We start from the raw sequence: 20337 nt of genomic DNA, 5'->3' as shown, positions 1-20337 counted from the left end.
CCACATTTGTATAATAGTGTTAACTAGTAATATACTAGGATACTTTCCCTTTCAGTATCAATAAATATAGTATCAGCCTGGCACGGTGGCTTATGCCTGTAATCCCAGCACTCTGGGTGGCTGAGGCAGGAGGATTAGTTGGGTCCTGGAGCTCGACACCAGCCTGGACGATATGGTGAAACCTCATCTCTACCAAAAATACAGAAAAATTAGCCAGGTGTAGTGGTGCACACCTATAGTTCCAGCTACTGGGGAGGCTTAAGTGGGAAAGAAAGTCAAGGCTGCAGTGAGCCATGATTGTACCACAGCACTTCAGCCTGGGTGACTGGAGTCAGACCTTGTCTCAAAAAAATTTTTTTCCTAAATAAATAAATATAGCATCAATACAGCATTATAATTATAATATGATTAATACTATAGCAATAAAATAGATATACTTAGTCCTAATGCCAGTGTCTTATTTAATAGAAAAGCACTCGAGGCATTGTCATTAAAACCAGGAAAAAAATAAGGATGTCCACTATCTCTGCAACTATTCATCTTGTACTAGAATTATCAGCCAATGCACTTAGACAAGAAGAGGCATCTGGCCTGGTGTGGCAGCTCATGCCTATAATCCCAGCACTTTGGGAGGCCAAGGTGGTCAGATCACTTGAGGCCAGGAGTTCGAGACCAGCCTGGCCAACATAGCAAAACCCTGTTTGTACTAAAAAGATGAAAAATTAGCCAGGTGTGATGGTGCATGCCTGTGGTCCCAGCTACTCAGGAGGCTGAGGCATGAGAATTGCCTGAACCTGGGAGGCGGAGGTTGCAGTGAGCACCACTATATTGAATTGCAGCCTGAGCGACAGAGCGAGATTCTAAGAAAGAAAGAAGAGGCATCTGAATGGATAAAGAAGAATGGAAATTATCTCTATTTACAAATGCCCTGATAACATACCTGAAAACTCCAGGGGATCAAAGTTAAAATAAATTTAAATAATAAGAGAATTCAGTGATATAACAGGATGCAAAATTAATGTTAAAAAATATCATTAGGCCGGGCGCAGTGGCTCATGCCTGTAATCCTAGCACTTTGGGAGGCCGAGGTGGGTGGATCATGAGGTCAGGAGATCAAGACCATCCTGGCTACACAGGTGAAACCCTGTCTCTACTAAAAATATAAACAATTAGCCAGGCATAGTGGCGGGTGCCTGTAGTCCTAGCTACTCAGGAGGGTAAGGTAGGAGAATGGCGTGAACCTGGGAGGCAGAGCTTGCAGTGAGCTGAGACCACACCACTGCACTCCAGCCTGGGCGACAGAACAAGACTCCGTCTCAAAAAAAAAAAAAAAATAAAAAATATTATTAGGCTGAGTGCAGTGGCTCATGTCTATAATTCCAGCACTTTGGGAGGTGAAAGTGGGTGGGCAGCTCGAGCCCAGGAATTCAAGACCAGCCTGGGCTACAAAAAAAAGAAAAGAAAAAAAAGCTGAATGTGGTGGCACACACCTGTGGTCCCAGCTATTTGGGAGGCTGAGGTAAAAGGATTGCTGGAGGCCAGGCTGGGGGATGAGGTTGCAGTAAGCTGTGATTGCACCACTGTACTCCAGCCTGGGCAACAGAGCAAGGCCCTGTCTCAAAAAAATAATAATAATAGTAATTAGACTTAATATATACAAATAATAAACAGAGGGCATAATGATAGTGAAAAACTCATTACTATAGTAATAAAGAAGATAGTTTAAAATAAAATAAAAAATAGTTAACAAGAAATATGCAAAGCCTATATAAGGAAAAAAATTTAAACACTCCAGAAAGAAATGAAGACATAAATAAATGGAAAGAAATTCCCTGTTCTTGGATAGGATGACTCAACATCATAGTGATGTCAGTTCTTCGTAAGTTAATATGTAAATTCAGTATAGTTCCAATGAAAATATCAACAAGCTATGTTGTGGCATATAAAAGTCGATACTAAAGCTCATATGGGAAAACAGACTCGCAAGAATAGCTAGGAAAAGACTGACAAAGGAAAACTACAGAGGAGGAAAACTAGCTTTACCAGATGTTAAAACATACTATAAAGCCTCTGTAATTAAAACAGTGAAGTACTGATGCATGAATAGACAAATAGACCAGTGGAATAGAGTAAGAATATGAAGATTGGAATTAGACCCAGCAATTTAATATATGACAAAGATAGTATCTGAAATCAGTGAGAGAAAGGCTAACTCCTTAATAAATGGTGCTGAGACAACTGGGTAGCCATTTGGAAAAAAGGGAAAATTGGACATATATCTCACAACAAACAGTAATAAACACCATATGGATTAATAATCTAAATGTAAAAAATAAAATCATGCACAATGAGAAGGAAACCTGAATGAATCTTCTGTAATCTTGGTGTAGGGAAAGGCTTTTTCTTAATATTAGTCAGAATCCAGGGGCAGTAGAAGACAAGACTGATACATTTTACTATAGAAAAATAAATTTTGCATAACCAAAACGCCATAAACAAAGTCAAAAGACAACTGACAAACTTGGAGAAAATATTTGCAACATATAACAAAAAGCTAATATCCCTAATATATAAAGAACTTTTCAACCTTGAGTGACAAAGGCTGGGTGTGCTCGTTGACACCTATAATCATAGCATTTGGAAGGCTGAGGTGGGAGAATCACTTGAGCTCAGGAGTTTGAGACCAGCCTGGGCCACATAGTGAGACCCTATCTCTACAAAAGATAAAAAAATTAGCCAGGTGTGGTCACGCATGCCTATGGTCCCAGCTACATAGGAGGCTGAGGCAGGAGGATTGCTTGCGCCCAGGAGATCGAGGCTACAGTGAGCTGTATTCATGCCACTGCACTCTAGCCTGGAAAAAGGGAAAATGTGAAAAAGAGATGAACAGTCAATTTTCAAAAAAAGATATAAAAATGGCTATCAAATATAACTTATTAGAGAAATTCAAATTAAACTACATGGAGATAACATTTCTCACCTATCAGATTGGCAAAATTAAAAAAAAAGACAGCACATTCTGTTGGTGAAACTGTGAGGTAACGTGCCCTCTTACACATTGGTGGTAGGAATGCAAATTGCTACAACCCTTCTGAAGTGATATTTGGCAATATCTAACAAAATTACATACGTACTTAGCTTTCGACCTAGCAATCCCACTTCTGGGAATTTACCCTGAAGCTATACCTCCAACAATATGAAAACACATATCACAAGGTTATTCATTGCAGTATTGTTTATAATTGCGAAATATATAGGAGAATGATTCACTAAGTTATCGTACATTCACATAGTGGAACACTGTGTACTATGCAGCTGTACAAAAAGAATGAAAAAGATCTCTATGAACTGACATGGAGTGATTCCCAGGAAATACTGTTACGTGAAAACATAAACCCCCCCAAAAGTGTATGTAGTATGCTTCCTTCCTGTAAGAAGGAATGGAGGAATAAGAAAATACCTCTGTTTATTTGTGGAAAGAAAATGCAGGAAGGATAAACCAGAAACTAAAGAGATTGGTCACCTACAGGGGGCAGGTAGGAGAGGGATGGAAGAAAGTGGGGAACGGGAACAGGATAGCAGGGGTCAGGAGGAAGTGACACTAACAAATGAACCTAATATTGTTAGAAATGAACCTAATATTGTTAGAAATGAATAAAACACACAGAATGGGATGGGGAAGAAAAGAACAAACCTAAGTAGCTGTGGAAAAGAGTATATTGAAGAGTATATTGACTGGATTCTATAAGGCTAAAGACAGAAAGGACTATACATAAATGCTGCAATCTAGTTAGAAATATGTTTCTCAAAGGGAAGTGGCTTAGCAGTAACCTTATGTATATACCAGAATGAACAAATGAGTACAGAGATTGTAGATAAGGAGAGCTGGATTTCTCACTGTTGGAGAAAGAAATTATAAATAAGGGAATGTTAAAACAAACCAGAGGTATTGTTATAAACTGAGGATTTTAAATATAGATAAATGGATACAGAAATATAGGCATACCCATGTATATGGGTATATGGGTACACATACATATACATCTCCTAGTTCTGTCCACTGAGCGAGCACAGCACAGATGCAGTGACTCCCCAGTAATAAAGAGCATACCTGGTGCCCAGATCTTGGTCTGTAAACATTTTCTTTTCTTTTATTTATTTATTTATTTATTTATTTATTTATTTATTTATTTTTTGAGACGGACTCTCGTTCTGTCACCCAGGCTGGAGTGCAGTGGCGTGATCTGTACTCACTGCAACCTCTGCCTCCTGGGTTCGAGCAATTCTCCTGCCTCAGCCTCCCAAGTAGCTAGGACTACAGGTGCGTGCCACCACACCCAGATAATTTTTGAATTTTTAGTAGAGATGGGCTTTCACCATGTTGGCCAGGCTGGTCTTGAACTCCTGGGCTTCAGCAGTCCACCCATCTTGGCCTCCCAAAACGCTGGGATTACAGGTGTAAGCCATTGTGCCTGGCCAACATTATTCTCTAATGAAAGGAACCAGCTCTGCTAAAAGTGGTTGATTACAGGACTGGGTCAGGGCAAATTCAGGATGAGCCTGGAAGTCTAGTGGTGCCAGACAACACATGTTGAAATAATGCAAGAGCCAACCTGAAGGAGCACCTACTGGCTAACCCTGAAGCAATTTGAGTAAGAAAATAATGATAGTATTGGATTAGAACCCATAGACTAAAATATTTACAAATCCTTACTGATATAAATATATATTTATTTCATAACTAACTAGAGGGGAAGAGAGAGCTCTTCCTTCCAATGGAATTCCAATTAATAAATCTGAGAGAAAAGAAAAAAACATAGAGAATTACTGGCCATGCTCAGTGGTTCATGCCTATAATCCCAGCACTTTGGGAGGCTGAGGCAGGTGGGTGGCTTGAGCCCAGGAGTTCGAGACCAGCCTGGGCAACATGGCAAAACCCCGTCTCTACAAAAAATAGAAAAATTAACCAGGTTTGGAGGTGTGTTCCTATAGTCCCAGCTATTCGGGAGGCTGAGGTGGGAGGATTGATTGATCCTGGGAGGTTGAGGCTACAGTGAGTCGTGATCATGCCACCGCACTTCAGCCCGGGCAACAGAGTGAGACTCTGTCTCAAGAAAAAAAAAAAAAACAAAACACAAAAATAGAGAACTACGATCAGGCAGAGATCACAATAATAAATACAGCACTGACACGGATCCACTGATAGATGCTAAAATTAGTAGGTGAAACTTTGAGGAGAGATAGCATTGCATAGCCTCAAAGTATCTCCCCCAGATACCAGCTTACTAGAGGGAAAATAATAAATTTATAGGAAAGAAACTCTTCAGACACCAACGTAACTGAGTGATCAGGGTAAATATCACCAGTAATAAGATGTATGGGTATCATAAATTCTTTGATATTATCCATTGAGAAGGACCCACCATATTTTTTGTGGAATTGCCAAAAATGCATAACTTCATTCCAATTGTAAAACCCTGGAGAAACCCAAAGGGAAGGATGTTCTACTAAATAATTGATCAGAATTCTTCATGAGTGTCAAGGTAATGAAAAAGAAAAGATTGAGAAACTCTTGTAGATTAGAGAAGACCAAAGAGAAGTAACAACTAAATGTGAGGTGGGATCTTGGATGAAATCCTACATAGAAAAAGGATATGAATAGGAGAATTGGTAAAATTTAAATAACATCTATATTTTAATTAATAATATTTAATTAATGTTAGTTTCCTGTTTAAGGTAATTTATAATATGTGAGATGCCCACATTAGTCGACATAGTGAGGAATATAAGGGCACTCTGTACTATTTTTGCAGCTTTTTTGTGAGTCTTACATTAGTTCAAAACAGAGTTTTTAAAAGAGCTATATATGATCATCTCAATAAGTACAAAGAAAGCTTTTGATAAAAGTCAACACCTGTTCATTAGGAATAGAATAAAATTTTCCGTAACTTCATAAAGAGTGCCTTTAGAAAACCCAGAACAATTGTCATCCTAATTGGAAAAATAATAGAAGCATTCCTTTTAAAATTCAGGAATATAACTTGGATACTACTATTACTATTTTTCTTCAACACCATATGAGAATTATTAACCAGTGCAATAAAACATGGAAAAATAGATATGTAAAGATTGGAAAGGTAGAAATAAAACTGCCTTTATTATAGATGGTTTACATACCTTTTCACTCTAAAAACTACAAACAAATTATTAGAAATAATGGGAAAGTTTCGCAAAGTTGCTGGATGTAAGATTAACATGCAAAAGTCAATCACATTTCTAGAGTAGAGCAACTAACAATAACAAACAAAGGTGCCATTGACAATAATGTTATTTTATACTAATAGTAATAAATGTAACAAAGTATGTGCAAGATCTAAAAAAGGAAAAAAATTAAAATGAATAAAAACTAACGAAGAATGAAATAAACGTATACCTTATTCATTGATTGGAAGATTTAACATTGTGAAGATTTCAGTTCTTTTCAAGTTGATTTGTAAATTCAGTGCATGTTCAATAAAAATCCTCGTAAGATTTCAAGGACGCAGTGGCTCATGCCTGTAATGCCAGCACTTTGGGAGGCCAAGGCAGGAGGATCTCTTGAGGCAAAGAGTTCAAGACCAATAAGCTTTTCATGTAATTTGATAAGATTATGTGATATTTATGTAGAAGAGTAAGTGGTCAGAAACAACCAGGGCATTTTAAGAAGAAAAGCAGGGAAGAATAATTTGCCCTGTCATCTATCAGGACTTAGTATGAACCTATAGTAACTAAGATGGTGTGGTTTTGCCCGGTTGAAGTCAGGTAACTTTTTAATTTTGAGATTTCTTTTATTATGAATATTCGAAGGTGTTACATCTTGGAAAGCGTGTATGTGTGTGTGTGTGTGTGTGTATGATAGCTAAATGGCTTCTAAGTAAAATTCAGCATATCTTATATATGTTGATACAATAAAAGGGGAAGGAATGTTTTGAAATAATGAAAATAACATGGTATGCAAATGTTTTGCAAGAGATTTGGGGAATGTAGATATCTCTGGTTTTAAGGATGATCTAGATTCAAGTAATAGTTCAGTAATTTCATAAAACTCTTATGATGAAATTCTGGATGGAGAATATTCTATGAATCCCTAGAGAGTTTCAGGTTTTTGTAGAATGATGTGAAAAATCTTGAACTAATTAGATAATCTTTAGAAGTTACTTCAAAATCTTTGTTTTTACACATACACAGGAATTTATGGTGCTTTATTTGTTACAGGTTAGTAGCTAAATAAAGTATATTCTAAAGTTTTGTATTGATGTAGGGAAACAGCTACCAGTGGACATTTTGAGAATATTGCAGTTGGTTTTCTTCTGAAAGAGTAAACCAATTTGGTTACTGATTTCACCAATTTGGTTTTGATTTTGCAAGTGGTTACAACTCATGAGAGCATTCCTATTTGTGATCAATATATTGTGTTTTTGGAAAAGACTTCTGGGAAAGAATTATGATGAAGCCCTCGAGCAATTGCAACAAAACCAAAAATTGAAAAGTGGAATCTAATAATGCTTGTTTAAAATTTATTTTTCAGAGAGAGGATCTCACTCTGTTACCCAGGCTAGAGTGCAGTGGCCTGATCATGGCTCACTGCAGCCTGAATCTCCTAGGCTCAAGAGATTCTTCTACCTCAGCCTCCTGAGTAGCTGGGACTACAGGTGTATGCCCCCACGCCCGGCTAATTTTTGTATTTTTTGTAGAGACCGGGTTTTGTCATGTTGCCCAAGCTGGCCCTGAATTCTTGAGCTCAAGCGAGCCTCTTGTCTTAGCCTCCCAAAGTGCTGGAATTATATGTGTGAGCCACCACTCCCAGCCCCAGAACAACTATTATTAAAAAGTCAAAAAACAACAGATGTTGGTAGGCTGTGTAGAAAAGGAAATGCCTATATACTGTTGGTAGGAATGTAAATTAGTTCAGCCACTGTTGAAAACAGGTTGGGGTTTTCTCAAAGAAGTTAAAACTGAATTGTGATTTGACTCAGCAATCCCATTACTGGATATATATCCAAAAAAAACCAAATTGTTCTACCAAAAAGACATAAGCACTTGAATGTTCATTGTAGCACTATTCACAATAGCAAAGTCATGGAATCAATCTAGGTGGCCATCAGTGGAGGACTGAATAAAGAAAATGTGGTACATACACACCATGGAATTCTACACGGCCATAAAAAGAAATGAAATCAGGCTGGCGCGGTGGCTCATGCTTGTAATTCCCACACGTTGACAGGCTGAGGCAGGCAGATTGCTTGAGTCCAGGAGTTTGAGACCAGCCTGGGCAATGTGGCAAAACCCTGTCTGTACAAAAAATACAAAAAAATTAGCTAGATGTGGTGGTGCACACCTGTGGTCCCAGCTATTTGGGAGGCTGAAGTGGGAGGATCACCTGAGCCTGGGAGGTGGAGTTTACAGTGAGCTGAGATTGTGCCACTGCATTCCAGCCTGGGCAACAGAGTGACACCTTGTCTCAAAAATATATATTATATATAAAATATATATATATATAAATAAAATATATATATATATATATATTTGCAGCAACACAGATGCAGTTGGAGGCAATTATCCTAAGTGAATTGAGGGAGGAACAGGAAACCAAATAACGTATTCTCACTTATAAGTGGGAGCTAAACATTGGCTACTCATGGACATAGAGGTGGCAACAATATACACTGGGGACTACTGTAGAGAGAGGGGCGAGGGTTGAAAAACTACATGTTGGGTACTGTGCTCAGTACCTGGGTGACAGGATCATTTGTACCCCAAAGTTCAGTATCACACAGTATACCCAGGAAACAGACCTGCACATGTACACCCGAATCTAAAGTAAAAGTTGAAAAGACTTCTGTTCTTTCGTTTTCATAATGAGGTGTTATATGTTTTACAAACCTAGTTCTGATAATGTGACAAGAATATAAATTTATTTTGAATATTGTTAAATATATAAGTCAAACATCAACACAGTATTTCCATGAGGTAGACTTTTTTTGGAATCTAAATAACCAGGTATTTCCATGTAAATTTTATGAATCAGGAACAAATACATAATTTGATGTCAGAGATCTTTTTGTTCCCCAAAAAGCTCTATCTTGTTCATGAAAAATGAAGCCCAGAGAAGTTATGTACAAGTTCACAGAGCTTATTATTGACAAAACCAGAATTTGAATACAGCTCTTCTGATTCCAGATTTGCTGGAAATATTGTGAAAGAAAAATTCAGTCTGGTAGTATTCCATGTGGTTTTAATTTTTTCCTTGTAACTTTAGTTTGAATTTTATGTGTGTGTGAGCATCTGCATTTACTTTTAAAAACTTTTATTATGAAAGCCTTCAAGCATATACAAAAGTAGAGAATACAAAGCAAAATGAACTTAAGTACCTATTAGCCAGTTTATTAAAACATGGTCAGTTTTGTTTCACCTGTTACATCCCTTTTACTGTCTAAAGGAAGGAAAGAAGAATCACAAATCAGTTTATAGACTCTGCTTTCTAAAAAGTACTTAAGTGTTTATTGCCAATATCTTATTTTTGGTCAGCAATCAATCACGTACTCAAGCATACTTCTTTTACCTTCAGAGAAATTTAATCAGCAAAACTCATCAGCCTGTACATTTAAAATATATGCATTTTAATGTATAGAAACTATACCTTAATAAAAAATGAGAAAAAAATATGAGCTAGGAAAGAGAAAAACATTTAAAAGATATAATAACTGAAGAATTAAATAACCAATCCAACACTTGAAAAATATCACAATGTGGCTGATGCTCAAAAGCTCTCTGAGCTCGGGGAAAGAAGCAGCACTGTGAGTCTGTAGTGGTCACCATTCTATGTGGTATTGGGTAGGGCGAGAAGAGGATGACAACTTTGCAGCTGGAAACTGGTGAGGAAGAGGCCTCGCTGTGGAAAGAGTAAGGCACACTCAGGGAGAGAATCAGTGAGGTGGCTCTGAGCCTGTTTCAGAAGGGAAGTCCCCAGGGGCTTGAGGAAGAACGGCAGAGCCTGGGATCAAATCAGACTCCAGGGATTGGGGAACCGATTGGCTGTTACAGGGTGGTGGAGTCAAAAAAGAAAAGAAATTTTGTATTTGGTTAATTGATAGAAAAATGATATTATTAACAAAGTAGAAAAGTATGGGAACGGCACAAGTTTCTTGGGGATAGTAAATAATTCCATTTCCATTGATTAAAAATATCAAGTTTATTTTTACATCGAAACTGATTCAAGACTTAGCTATTGTACATGTTTTAGAGAAAACAAAACTATATTTTATATCTAATCATACTTTATAACATAAAATACAGTTCTAAAAAATATTATTTGTCAAGAAAAATATAATGTTGCCATATTTTGTCTGTATGTATTTTTTTCCCTTAGATTCCAGTGTAGTTAGTGATGTTGTACTTCAAGACTTACTGGCATATGTGTCCTCAAAACATTCCTACCTCAGAGATCTTCCTCCGAGGCAGCCTCAGAGGGTGAACAGTATAGACTTTGTAGAATTGGAGCACCTTCAGCCTGATGTATTAGTCCACGCAGTACTAAGAGTTGTTGATTTCACTGTACTGACAGGTAAACATTTTGACTGCTTCCTTAATTTTAGATTATGAAAAAATTAAGATTAAGATATAAGACCATCTTAGTGTACCATTTGGTTATCACTATATATGTATCATCAGCTATTAAAGTATGGTATCACATGTGATAGAGTAATGTCATCTAAGATACTCATTTTCCTTTTCCAGAGGCAGTATACAGTTATAGAGGACAGAAGCAGAAAAAAGTTATGTTAACAGTGGAACAGGCCCAAGACAAACATTATGTGCTTGTATTATGGGGTTCTGGAGCAGCCTGGTACCCTCAACTTCAAAGGAAAAAAGGTAAATACACCAAAAAGCATTTAACCTATTTATATTTCGGTAAATGATTAATGTTTATGAGCCCGAGATGGAGAAAATGTTAAGAGACTAGACAGCATTTGAAATACAAGTGATCATGATTGAATATTCTTCTGCAAATTTCTTCTGTTAAAATTTTGTACCTCTTGTAGCAATTCATTTATCTAATAAGTCCTCAATAATTGATGGTGGTGAAATAAAGGCTTAAATTTATTCCCAGATATACTACTTTACCTTTTTAGTGAAGATCTTACCTCCTTCAAATAACATTCTTTAAACATTTAATTCTGGAGAAGCTTCTACAATTTTTTTTTCAGCCAAAGTACTCTGATAAATAAACTCTCTGATTATAAGGCAGATGTCAGGGGACTTACCTTAACTCTTTCAAGTCACAATTACTGTTCAATAAATTACTGTTTCATATTTTTATTACAGTTGTTTTAAAAGCATGCACTGTTAGCCATCCCTAGAATGTTCAGTGTTAAAATATGACCCATGATTACATTTTTCTTTAAAGCATAAATTATTTCTGGTATATTGAATTAAATGGAATTGATGTTTCATTAAAATAGTATAATATCTTCCCTTTGCTATTGTGAGATCCTTTAGTTTCATTCATGGCTTATGAGTTATTTTTCCCTGCTACATTAATTTAGAGATTGATTCAGTATATTATTATTTTTTTACCTGAAAGAGTTAATGCCTCTCCAAACTTCTGCCTTCCAAATAGTTATTTGTAGGTAGGACCTGTCACATTATCTCTCTTAATCATTAATAGCTATGACTCGGATTTGAGATAAGTCTAACTTTGAACTTTTATGTTAAGATCAAACAGGGACAGATGTTTGTTTGGTTGAGCAAGCTGACAAACATGTATCAGTGATAGACTAACTATGATCATTGACCACCATAGCCTGGCTGAGAACATGAGTCTAGTGCATGCTACACAAGAATGTAGGTCACAGGTATAGTGGAGCCGTAACAAAGCAGATTGCTCCATGTTTAATGTGAATGTTCTTTTAAAACTAATAGTTTTTTGGTTAATAGAAGAGAAATTACAGTTGTCTCTAGGTGATTCTATGGTGTTTAGGTTAGTACTGAAAACATATGAATCCAGGAATTAAGATGTTGTTCTTTGTGCATTCATTCATCCAGCCCCCCTTATTTATAACCATCATTTTAAAGTTTTAACATCTACTTCAATACCTCACATCAGTCTTTTTAAGATAAAAATGCCAATTTTGAAGGATTACTTAAGTGATTCTGTTTTCCTGATTTTACTTTTCTTTTCAAGTGACCAGCCCCATTTCCAAATTCCCAGCAAAGAGAATCTGATTGCCCAGAGTAAATTTGATTCAAAAAACTGTGATCAGGAAGACAGGGTCCCACAATACAAATATGAGAGCTTGAGCTTATTTCAGTGGATGGGAAAACTGGTAAGGGAATATTTGTGGTCTGGGTGAATACATAAAGATATTTACTATAAAAAATGTCTATGTTCATTAGCTTGGAAAGATATATGTAATGTGTTATTTAGTTTAAAAAGTAGATTATAGGCCAGGTGCGGTGGCTCACGCCTGTTAACTCTGTACTTTGGGAGGCCGAAGTGGGTGGATTGCTTGAGCCCAGGAGTTCAAGTTCTCATCTTAAAAAAAAAAAAAGTGGACTGTAAAACTTCATGTATAGAAAATATGTTATGTTAACATATAATACATATTTTTATGTTTACATAAGTTAATACATTAAAATTGTCAAGAAAACCCTTTATGTATAATAGTATCTCATTTTAATAAAAATGTATCTGTAAGTACGTATGTACATTTGAAAATCTGGAAATATGTATGTATACCAAAATGCTACCAGTGGTTATTTCTGTATGGTAGTATTATGTGTGCTTTAATTTTTTCTTTATACCTTTAGTTTGAATTTTATGTGTGAGCATCTGCATTTACTTTTAAAACTTTTATTACAAAGGCCTTCAAGCATATACAAAAGTAGAGAGAATACTAAGCATAATGAATTTTTTTTTTTTTTCTGAGACAGAGTTTCATTCTTGTCACCCAGGCTGGAGTGTAGTGGCGCGATCTCTGCTCACTGCAACCTCCGCCTCCTGGGTTCAAGTGATTCTCCTGCCTCAGCCTCCCAAGTAGCTGGAATTACAGGCATGTGCTACCACGCCCGGCTTATTTTTGTATTTTCAGTAGAGACGAGGTTTCACCATGTTGGCCAGGCTGGTCTTGAACTCCTGACCTCAGGTGATTCACCCGCCTCAGCCTCCCAAAGTACTGGGATTATAGGCATGAGCCAGCCACCGCGCTCGGCCAGCATAATGAACTTAAGTACCTATTAGCCAGCTTATTAAATAAAACACGGTCTGTCTTGTTTCACCTGTTACCTCCCTTGTCTTTACTGTTTAAATATTTTACAATGAATATATTTTATTTTATAATTAAAAATAAAATTAAAACCTTTTGCTTTTTAAAATAAAAGAATAGTTAATGTTTGGAAAATCTAGCTAACAATTTGAGAAAAAATAGAATTAAATTTATACTTTATGTTTGTGCCAATATACATTTCAGGTACATTAGAGATTCAAATATAAAAATAATGAAACAATGAATAGTAGAAGAAAATATGGGCAAAATTATTTGTAATGCAAAAGTTGGTAGGGTAAATAAAATCCAGCAACAAAAACTATTATACATAAAAACCACCATATACAAAATTGAAAGGCAACGAAAAAAACAGAAAAAAAATTACGTTGTCAGAAAATAATGCAGTAAGCAAAAGACACATATCTATAGAGATAAATGGGGAAAGGATATGAGTAGGCAAGTCCCCAAAGAAGAAGTAAACATGGCCAATAAATACATGGAAAAATTGTTCTGACAAGTAATTGAAAACACAAATTAATGATGATAGATGATTTTTCTTTTAAGAAATTGATAGAGGAGATATGGGGAAACAGCTACTGTCATCAGCTATAGGAAATGCAAACTGGCAGAACCTTTCTTGAGGATACCTGACAATTAATATGAACAAATTGGGGGTACTTTTAGCCCAATAATTATAGCTCTAGGAATTTATCATAACTATGTGTAAAGATATAGCTGAAAATGGGTTTATCATGGTGTCATGTATAATAGTGAAAAATAAAAACAACCAGAGTCCCTCAAAATAGAGGGTTGCTATAATAATTTTTAAGATTTTGGTGTATTTGGACAATGGCATATTATGTAATATTTAAAAGCAATGTAGAATAATACATACATATAAAACTATATTTGACTTACTAAGTCAATCCCAGTAAATAAAATCCCAAACAACTGGTTGTCTGCTAAAACGTTAACTGTTTATTTAGGGTGTTGAGATTATGACTGCTATATGTGTATTTACTTGGCTTCTCTTAGCTTACTTTTTTAAGCAGGTATTTTGTAATAAGACAAGAAAGCTATTTTAGTGATTGGTTTTAAGCAGTAACTTGGAATATATACTTTAGTTCTAGCTAATGATGCTCTGTCTTTACAGATTTACTGACATGTTTGATGATTTTCCACCAAAAAACAAAAACAAAAACAAAAACAAATCTCTAGTGAAAGAAACTAAGGAGATGAGTAGGTGTAGTAAATTAGATGTATGGCCTGAAGTAAGTGGGAAACTCAAACGACAGCTGATGTGATCAGAAACATTAGTGCTAAGAACCCCTCATTTGTTTTATTATAGTTTTGAAGTTGAATTTGCTAATACAGAATATGATTATTGGGCAAGGTCTGTGTTACTGTGGCTTTAAGAATTAGAATTGTTACTGAGAGTTAAAAATAAGTGCTATTGTGTCTAAATGCTTTTTGTTCTAGAAAAGTTAACTAAGGTAACTAAGGTACTGAAATATGAGTGAAATATTAGACTTGGGTTCATTTCAGTGTCCTTTCTTTAAACAAAACAAAACAAAACTTTGCCTATGGATAGATACATGAGAATTGTCTACTCTGTAAAGCAGTTGGTTATGATAAATGATGACCATTCAGGAGGGCAAGGAATCTTTTTTTTTTTTTTTTTTTTGAGACAGATTCTCGCTCTGTCCCCTAGGGTGGAGTGCAGTGGCGCGATCTCGGCTCACTGCAAGCTTCGCCTCCCGGGTTCACGCCATTCTCCTGCCTCAGCCTCCTGAGTAGCTGGGACTACAGGCGCCCACCACCGCGCCTGGCAAATTTTTTGTATTTTTAGTAGAGACGGGGTTTCACTGTGGTCTCAATCTCCTGACCTTGTGATCCGCCCGCCTCGGCCTCCCAAGCTGCTGCGATTACAGGCGTGAGCCACTGCGCCTGGCCGAGGGCGAGGAATCTTTAGAAAATATTTTATTAAAATTATCTCTAGCGGCCCGGCATGGAGGCTCATGCCTGTAATCCCAGCACTTTGGGAGGCCGAGGTGGGTGGATCATGAGGTCAGGAGTTTGAGACCAGCCTGACTAACATGGTGAAACCCTATCTCTACTAAAAATACAAAAATTAGCCGGGAGTGGTGGCACATGCCTATAATCCCAGCTACTCAGGAGGCTGAGGGAGGAGAATTGCTTGAACCTGGGAGGTGGAGGTTTCAGTGAGCCAGGATCGCACCACTGCTCTCCAGCCTGGGCAACAGAGCGAGACTCTGTCTCGGAAAAAATAATAATAACAATAATAATGATAATAATCTCTAGCATGCTTCTCTTGTCTTAATGCACCATTCATATTTTATCTCTTTTTACCCAAACTCTTTAGTGATAAAAGATTAGTATTCAGCTGACTTAATCAGATCAATCTATTTCATCTGATACTAAGCCTAGATTTTTTTTTTTTTTTTTCCTTTTTGCTGACTTTTGTTTTTACTGTTTTTGTTTAAGGTTATATTTGGGAATTTAAATATCTTTTTGTTCAGCGCAATTACACACTAGAAAACCTAGAGTTGCATACAACGCCTTGGTCATCCTGTGAGTGCTTGTTTGATGATGATATAAGGGCACTTACATTTAAAGCAAAATTTCAAAAAAGTACACCCTCCTTTGTGAAGATATCAGACTTAGCAACCCACCTAGAGGATAAGTGTTCAGGTAAGATCTTTATATACATAAATTCTGCTATTTTTATTTCTTTTGAAACAGGGTCTTGCTCTGTTACCCAGGCTGGAATACAGTGGTGTGAACACAGCTCACTGCAGCCTCCACCTCCCAGGTTTAAGTGATTCTCCCACCTCAGCCTTTTGAGTAGCTGAGGAGGGAAGGGAAGGCTAGTGCATACCATCAGTGCATGCCACCACACCCAACTATTTATTTATTTATTTATTTATTTATTTATTTATTTAGGTAGAGACAGAGTCTCCCTATGTTGCCCAGTCTGGTCTCAAACTCCTGGACTCAAGTGATCTTCTTGCCTTGGCCTCCCAAAGTGCTGGGATTACAGGCATGAGCCACCACACCCAGCCCATTGCTAGTTTTAATATAAGCAAAAAGGCTACCACTTGTGGTAAAAATGTATAATTCTACATAAAAGTGAAATATAAATCTTTGCAAATATCTGAACTAGATTCTAGTAGCTTTAGAAACTATGTGCCAGGAACCAGGGACAAAGAACAAATACCTACTTTTTATTATATGACAAGGTGGGACCATAAATTCAGTTCCTTACTTTATGTTGGCCAAATGCCAGATTAAAATTTTAACTAGTTGGGTTAATTCACATATGTGTGTAAATATGTTTTCCAATATACGATTGAAGGTTAGCGTTGTTATATCATAAAACTATGCTAAGGAGAATACAGGCAGAAAGCAAAAAGGACAACACCTCTCAAAAAACCCAACTTTTAATTGGATACAGAGATTTCATTCTCAGAGAAGAACTTCTTATTCCTAGTTCTACACTGAAACATTTGCTAATACCAGCAGATAATTTAAATTAATAATATTTCTGGAAGATAAACACAGATAATAGAAAATTTACAAGCTTTTATACTATAAAATTTTCATACCATTTTCAAAAATGGAAGTTGCTTTATGGCCATAAAAGACTCTAGATTTATACTAACTGGTAAAATCTTGGTAATGTTATAGCATCATGTAAGTTCCTAAGCCAGTTTTATATTCATGTGCCCCTCCAGTGCTCTGCTTCTCAAACTCTACAGACATACAGAGGTGGTCACCACAGGAAGGAATGCCAGACACAGTTGAGGGGTTACATTACTTTGCAGAGACGTTTAGTTTGGTGCCATGGAGAAGCCAACTCTGTTACTTACTGCTTACACAAAACAGTTATCTGCTGGGATTGAAGTCCTAGAATTAGGTTTAAAAATAAAAATAAATAACATCATGGACAACAACAAAATAGGTGGCCACCGCGCTGATGATGAACGATTCCGAGGATATAGCCCCACTTGTTTGAGGATGCAGTCAAGAATTGTGCATGTTCTTGGAAATCCTGGAGGTGTGCTCCTCATTGGGAAGCCATGCCAAAACTGTGCCATTCAAATCAGTCCTTCAGAGGCTTTGTTCACAGTGGCCCTTTTAGCCTTTTTCATTCTCTTTATGTTCAGCTATGAGGGCTGAACTCATAGTTTCTGTCATAGTGTATGTGTTTTTAAGACAAAAATAGAGAGAGAATATGAAAACACAAGCAACTTTTCCCTAACCTATTTTATAGTTAAATAAAAGGAGAAAGAGAGATCAGCATCGGAGCATTTCCTAGAAGGCTCTGCTTGCACAACAAAAGCCAGAGGGAGATGAGGCTAGGACTGAGTCCTTGTAAAGAAATGAAGATGCTTACCCAGTACTTCATCTTACTGCCAGCAGAATTTCAGTGCTCAGCAGCAGTGATCCCCTTGAAAGCAAAGTCCACATTCAGCATGACCTTTTAATTCTTTTCAAGAGGCGTATAAATTTACAAAATGATAGGATTATGTGAACATTCTTTTAAAATTATTGAATTATTAAGAATTTTTTAGGCTGGGCAGGGTGGCTCATACCTATAATTCCAGCACTTTGGGAGGCCGAGGTGGGTGGATAATTTGAGGTCAGGAGTTCGAAACCAGCCTGGCCAACATGGTGAAACCCTGCCTCTACTAAAAATACAAAAATTAGCCAGGCATGATGGCGGGTGCCTGTAGTCCCAGCTACTGGGGAGACTGAGGCAGGAAAATCGCTTGAACACAGGAGGCGGAGCTTGCAGTGAGCCGAGATTGTGCCAGTGCGCTCCAGACTGGGCAACAGAGCAAGACTCTGTCTCAAAAAAAACCCAAAAAAAACCCAAAAAAAAACACTTTTTGAGTGGAGGGAGGAGAGTAAGGGTTGAAAAACTAACTGTTGGGTACTCTGCTTACTACAGAAGACTCTACTTGGGTGACGATATGCCCATGTAACAAACCTGCACATCTACTCCGTGAATCTAAAATAAAAATTGAAATTTTTTTTTACATGATTTTTTAGGCCAGACACATTGGCTCAAGCCTGTAATCCCAGCACTCTGGGAGGCCAAGAGGAGTGGATCACTTGAGCCCAGGAGTTGGAGACCAGCCTGGGGCAACATGGCAAATCCCCATCTCCACAAAAAATACAAAAATTAGCCAGTTGTGGTGGTGTGTGCCTGTAGTCCCAGCTACTCAGGAAGCTGAGGTGGGAGAATCGCTTGTGCCCAGGGTGGTTGAGACTGCAGTGAGCCAAGATTGCACCACTGCACTTTAGCCTGGACGACAGAGTGAGACTGTCTCAAAACAAAACAAAACAAAATGTTGTAGTAATTAACATGTCTTTGGAAAAATGTGGTATTGAATCTTCTACAGTTTGTTACATATTTGATCGCTATGCACTCCTGCTAACTCATGTAGGGATATGTGATACAATTGGAAGAGATGATGAAACCATCTTTGGGCATTGAAAGACTAAAGCAAATGAAGTTAAGAACGGAAGACTCATCATTAACTGAACTCTGAAAGAGATAACCAGAAAACAGTAGGACACCAGAGTGATTAGTTCTTGACCTGGAGTGTTCTTACTTCTGAGAGGATGAAGAAGAACAAATTTGAAGGCTTAAAGCTTAAAGAAGCCTTTAAATTGACTATGGAGAAAGGGAGAATAATGCTCAGAAAAACGACCTCACCGGTACACAGTAAGACAAAAGTAAATTAGGAAAAAATAATGTCTGGGGGATAGTAGATGTTCAGTATTTGTTTACTGGTGAATGGATGAGCCATTAGCAGTGAATTATGAATATGCTTGAGGTTTCTCATGAGCCACCTGAGAAACGATTAATAAATGAGAACTTTTTATAACCCACACCCAGAGTATATAGATGATAATGGTGAGCGGGAAGTTGGAAAAAAGTTTAAAAGAGGACAGGCTATTGATATTTTTGGGTAGACAGAAGAAGAAAAGATCACCTCCTATTTGGCTTTTCACTACGATCAATTAAAAAGAAGACAGGGCAAGGAGAGAGGGCATGTTAGCTAGTTTCAAATATTCGAAGGGATTTCTTCTAAAGGAGGTATTGAACATACGTTGCCTGATTCCAGAGGAATCAGGGGAGGAAGGAAACACCACATGTTCAGCCAAATTAGCCAAGTAAACCTGCTCTCAGGTGCAGCCAGACACCCCTGCCTTTAGATTCTAGGAAAATAGTAAAGAAGACCAAGAACAAGACCTCCGTGTATCCTTTTACTACAGGTGACTGTAAATCAACTATAAAATTAGCCATGTTTGTAAATTAAAGTTAAAATTTTGGCCTAATAATTTATAATATATCTGTTTGTCCTTTATAGGAGTGATTCTAATTAAAGCCCAGATTTCAGAGCTGGCATTTCCTATTACAGCAACTCAGAAGATAGCTCTAAATGCTCACAGTTCTCTGAAGAGTATTTTCTCTTCTCTTCCCAACATCGTATATACTGGCTGCGCAAAATGTGGATTGGAACTAGAAACAGATGAGAACAGGATCTATAAACAGTGTTTTAGCTGCTTGCCATTTACTATGAAGAGAATACACTATAGGTAAGGCAACTAAGCAAGCCAATTTGATGGAAAATAATTATTATAGATCTGGAAAAATTAGTCTGTAAACCCTTACTTTCTAAAAAGAATTAACTAGAGCTAGTCGAAGAGAATAAAATTTTCCCTGAGTGATAGATAGCTATTTATGGAAGCAAAAATTTCCCAGGAATCGTTACAGGAATTTCTTAAAGCAGTAATTGGGAGATTTTATTGTCTTCAAACAGCTGTACCAAAGAAACATTTTCCTTGGTTTACTTTTTAACCAAAATCTAAATGGCTCATAAATAACTCATTTTCCTACCTTAACATATAATTAGAATTTAAAGGCTAAAAGTACCATATGATCTCACCTCTGAGTTGTTGTGGAAACTAGTAAGACATTTAACCTATTTTCCCACCT

At 37.0% G+C, this 20337-nt stretch overlaps 2 protein-coding genes across 2 annotated transcripts in view; both read left to right on the top strand.

The window, feature by feature from the left end:
* LOC112631324 (anthrax toxin receptor-like) overlaps nucleotides 1–20337 on the top strand; it is a 724187-nt gene that overhangs the window by 250152 nt on the left and 453698 nt on the right.
* Nucleotides 1–20337, top strand: part of SHLD2 (shieldin complex subunit 2) — an 87594-nt gene that overhangs the window by 56812 nt on the left and 10445 nt on the right. Inside the window, exons 5-8 of the mRNA XM_025396257.1 lie at nucleotides 10409–10603; nucleotides 10777–10911; nucleotides 15810–16016; nucleotides 19709–19937. Of these exons, the coding sequence (XP_025252042.1) occupies nucleotides 10409–10603; nucleotides 10777–10911; nucleotides 15810–16016; nucleotides 19709–19937 (766 nt within the window). The remainder of the gene's footprint in view (nucleotides 1–10408; nucleotides 10604–10776; nucleotides 10912–15809; nucleotides 16017–19708; nucleotides 19938–20337) is intronic.

The sequence above is a fragment of the Theropithecus gelada genome, chromosome 9 (genome assembly GCF_003255815.1).
Source record: "Theropithecus gelada isolate Dixy chromosome 9, Tgel_1.0, whole genome shotgun sequence".
Lineage (NCBI taxonomy): Eukaryota > Metazoa > Chordata > Mammalia > Primates > Cercopithecidae > Theropithecus > Theropithecus gelada.
The sequence above is the reverse complement of the archived record's forward strand: the minus strand, read 5'-3'. Positions and strand labels throughout refer to the sequence as shown.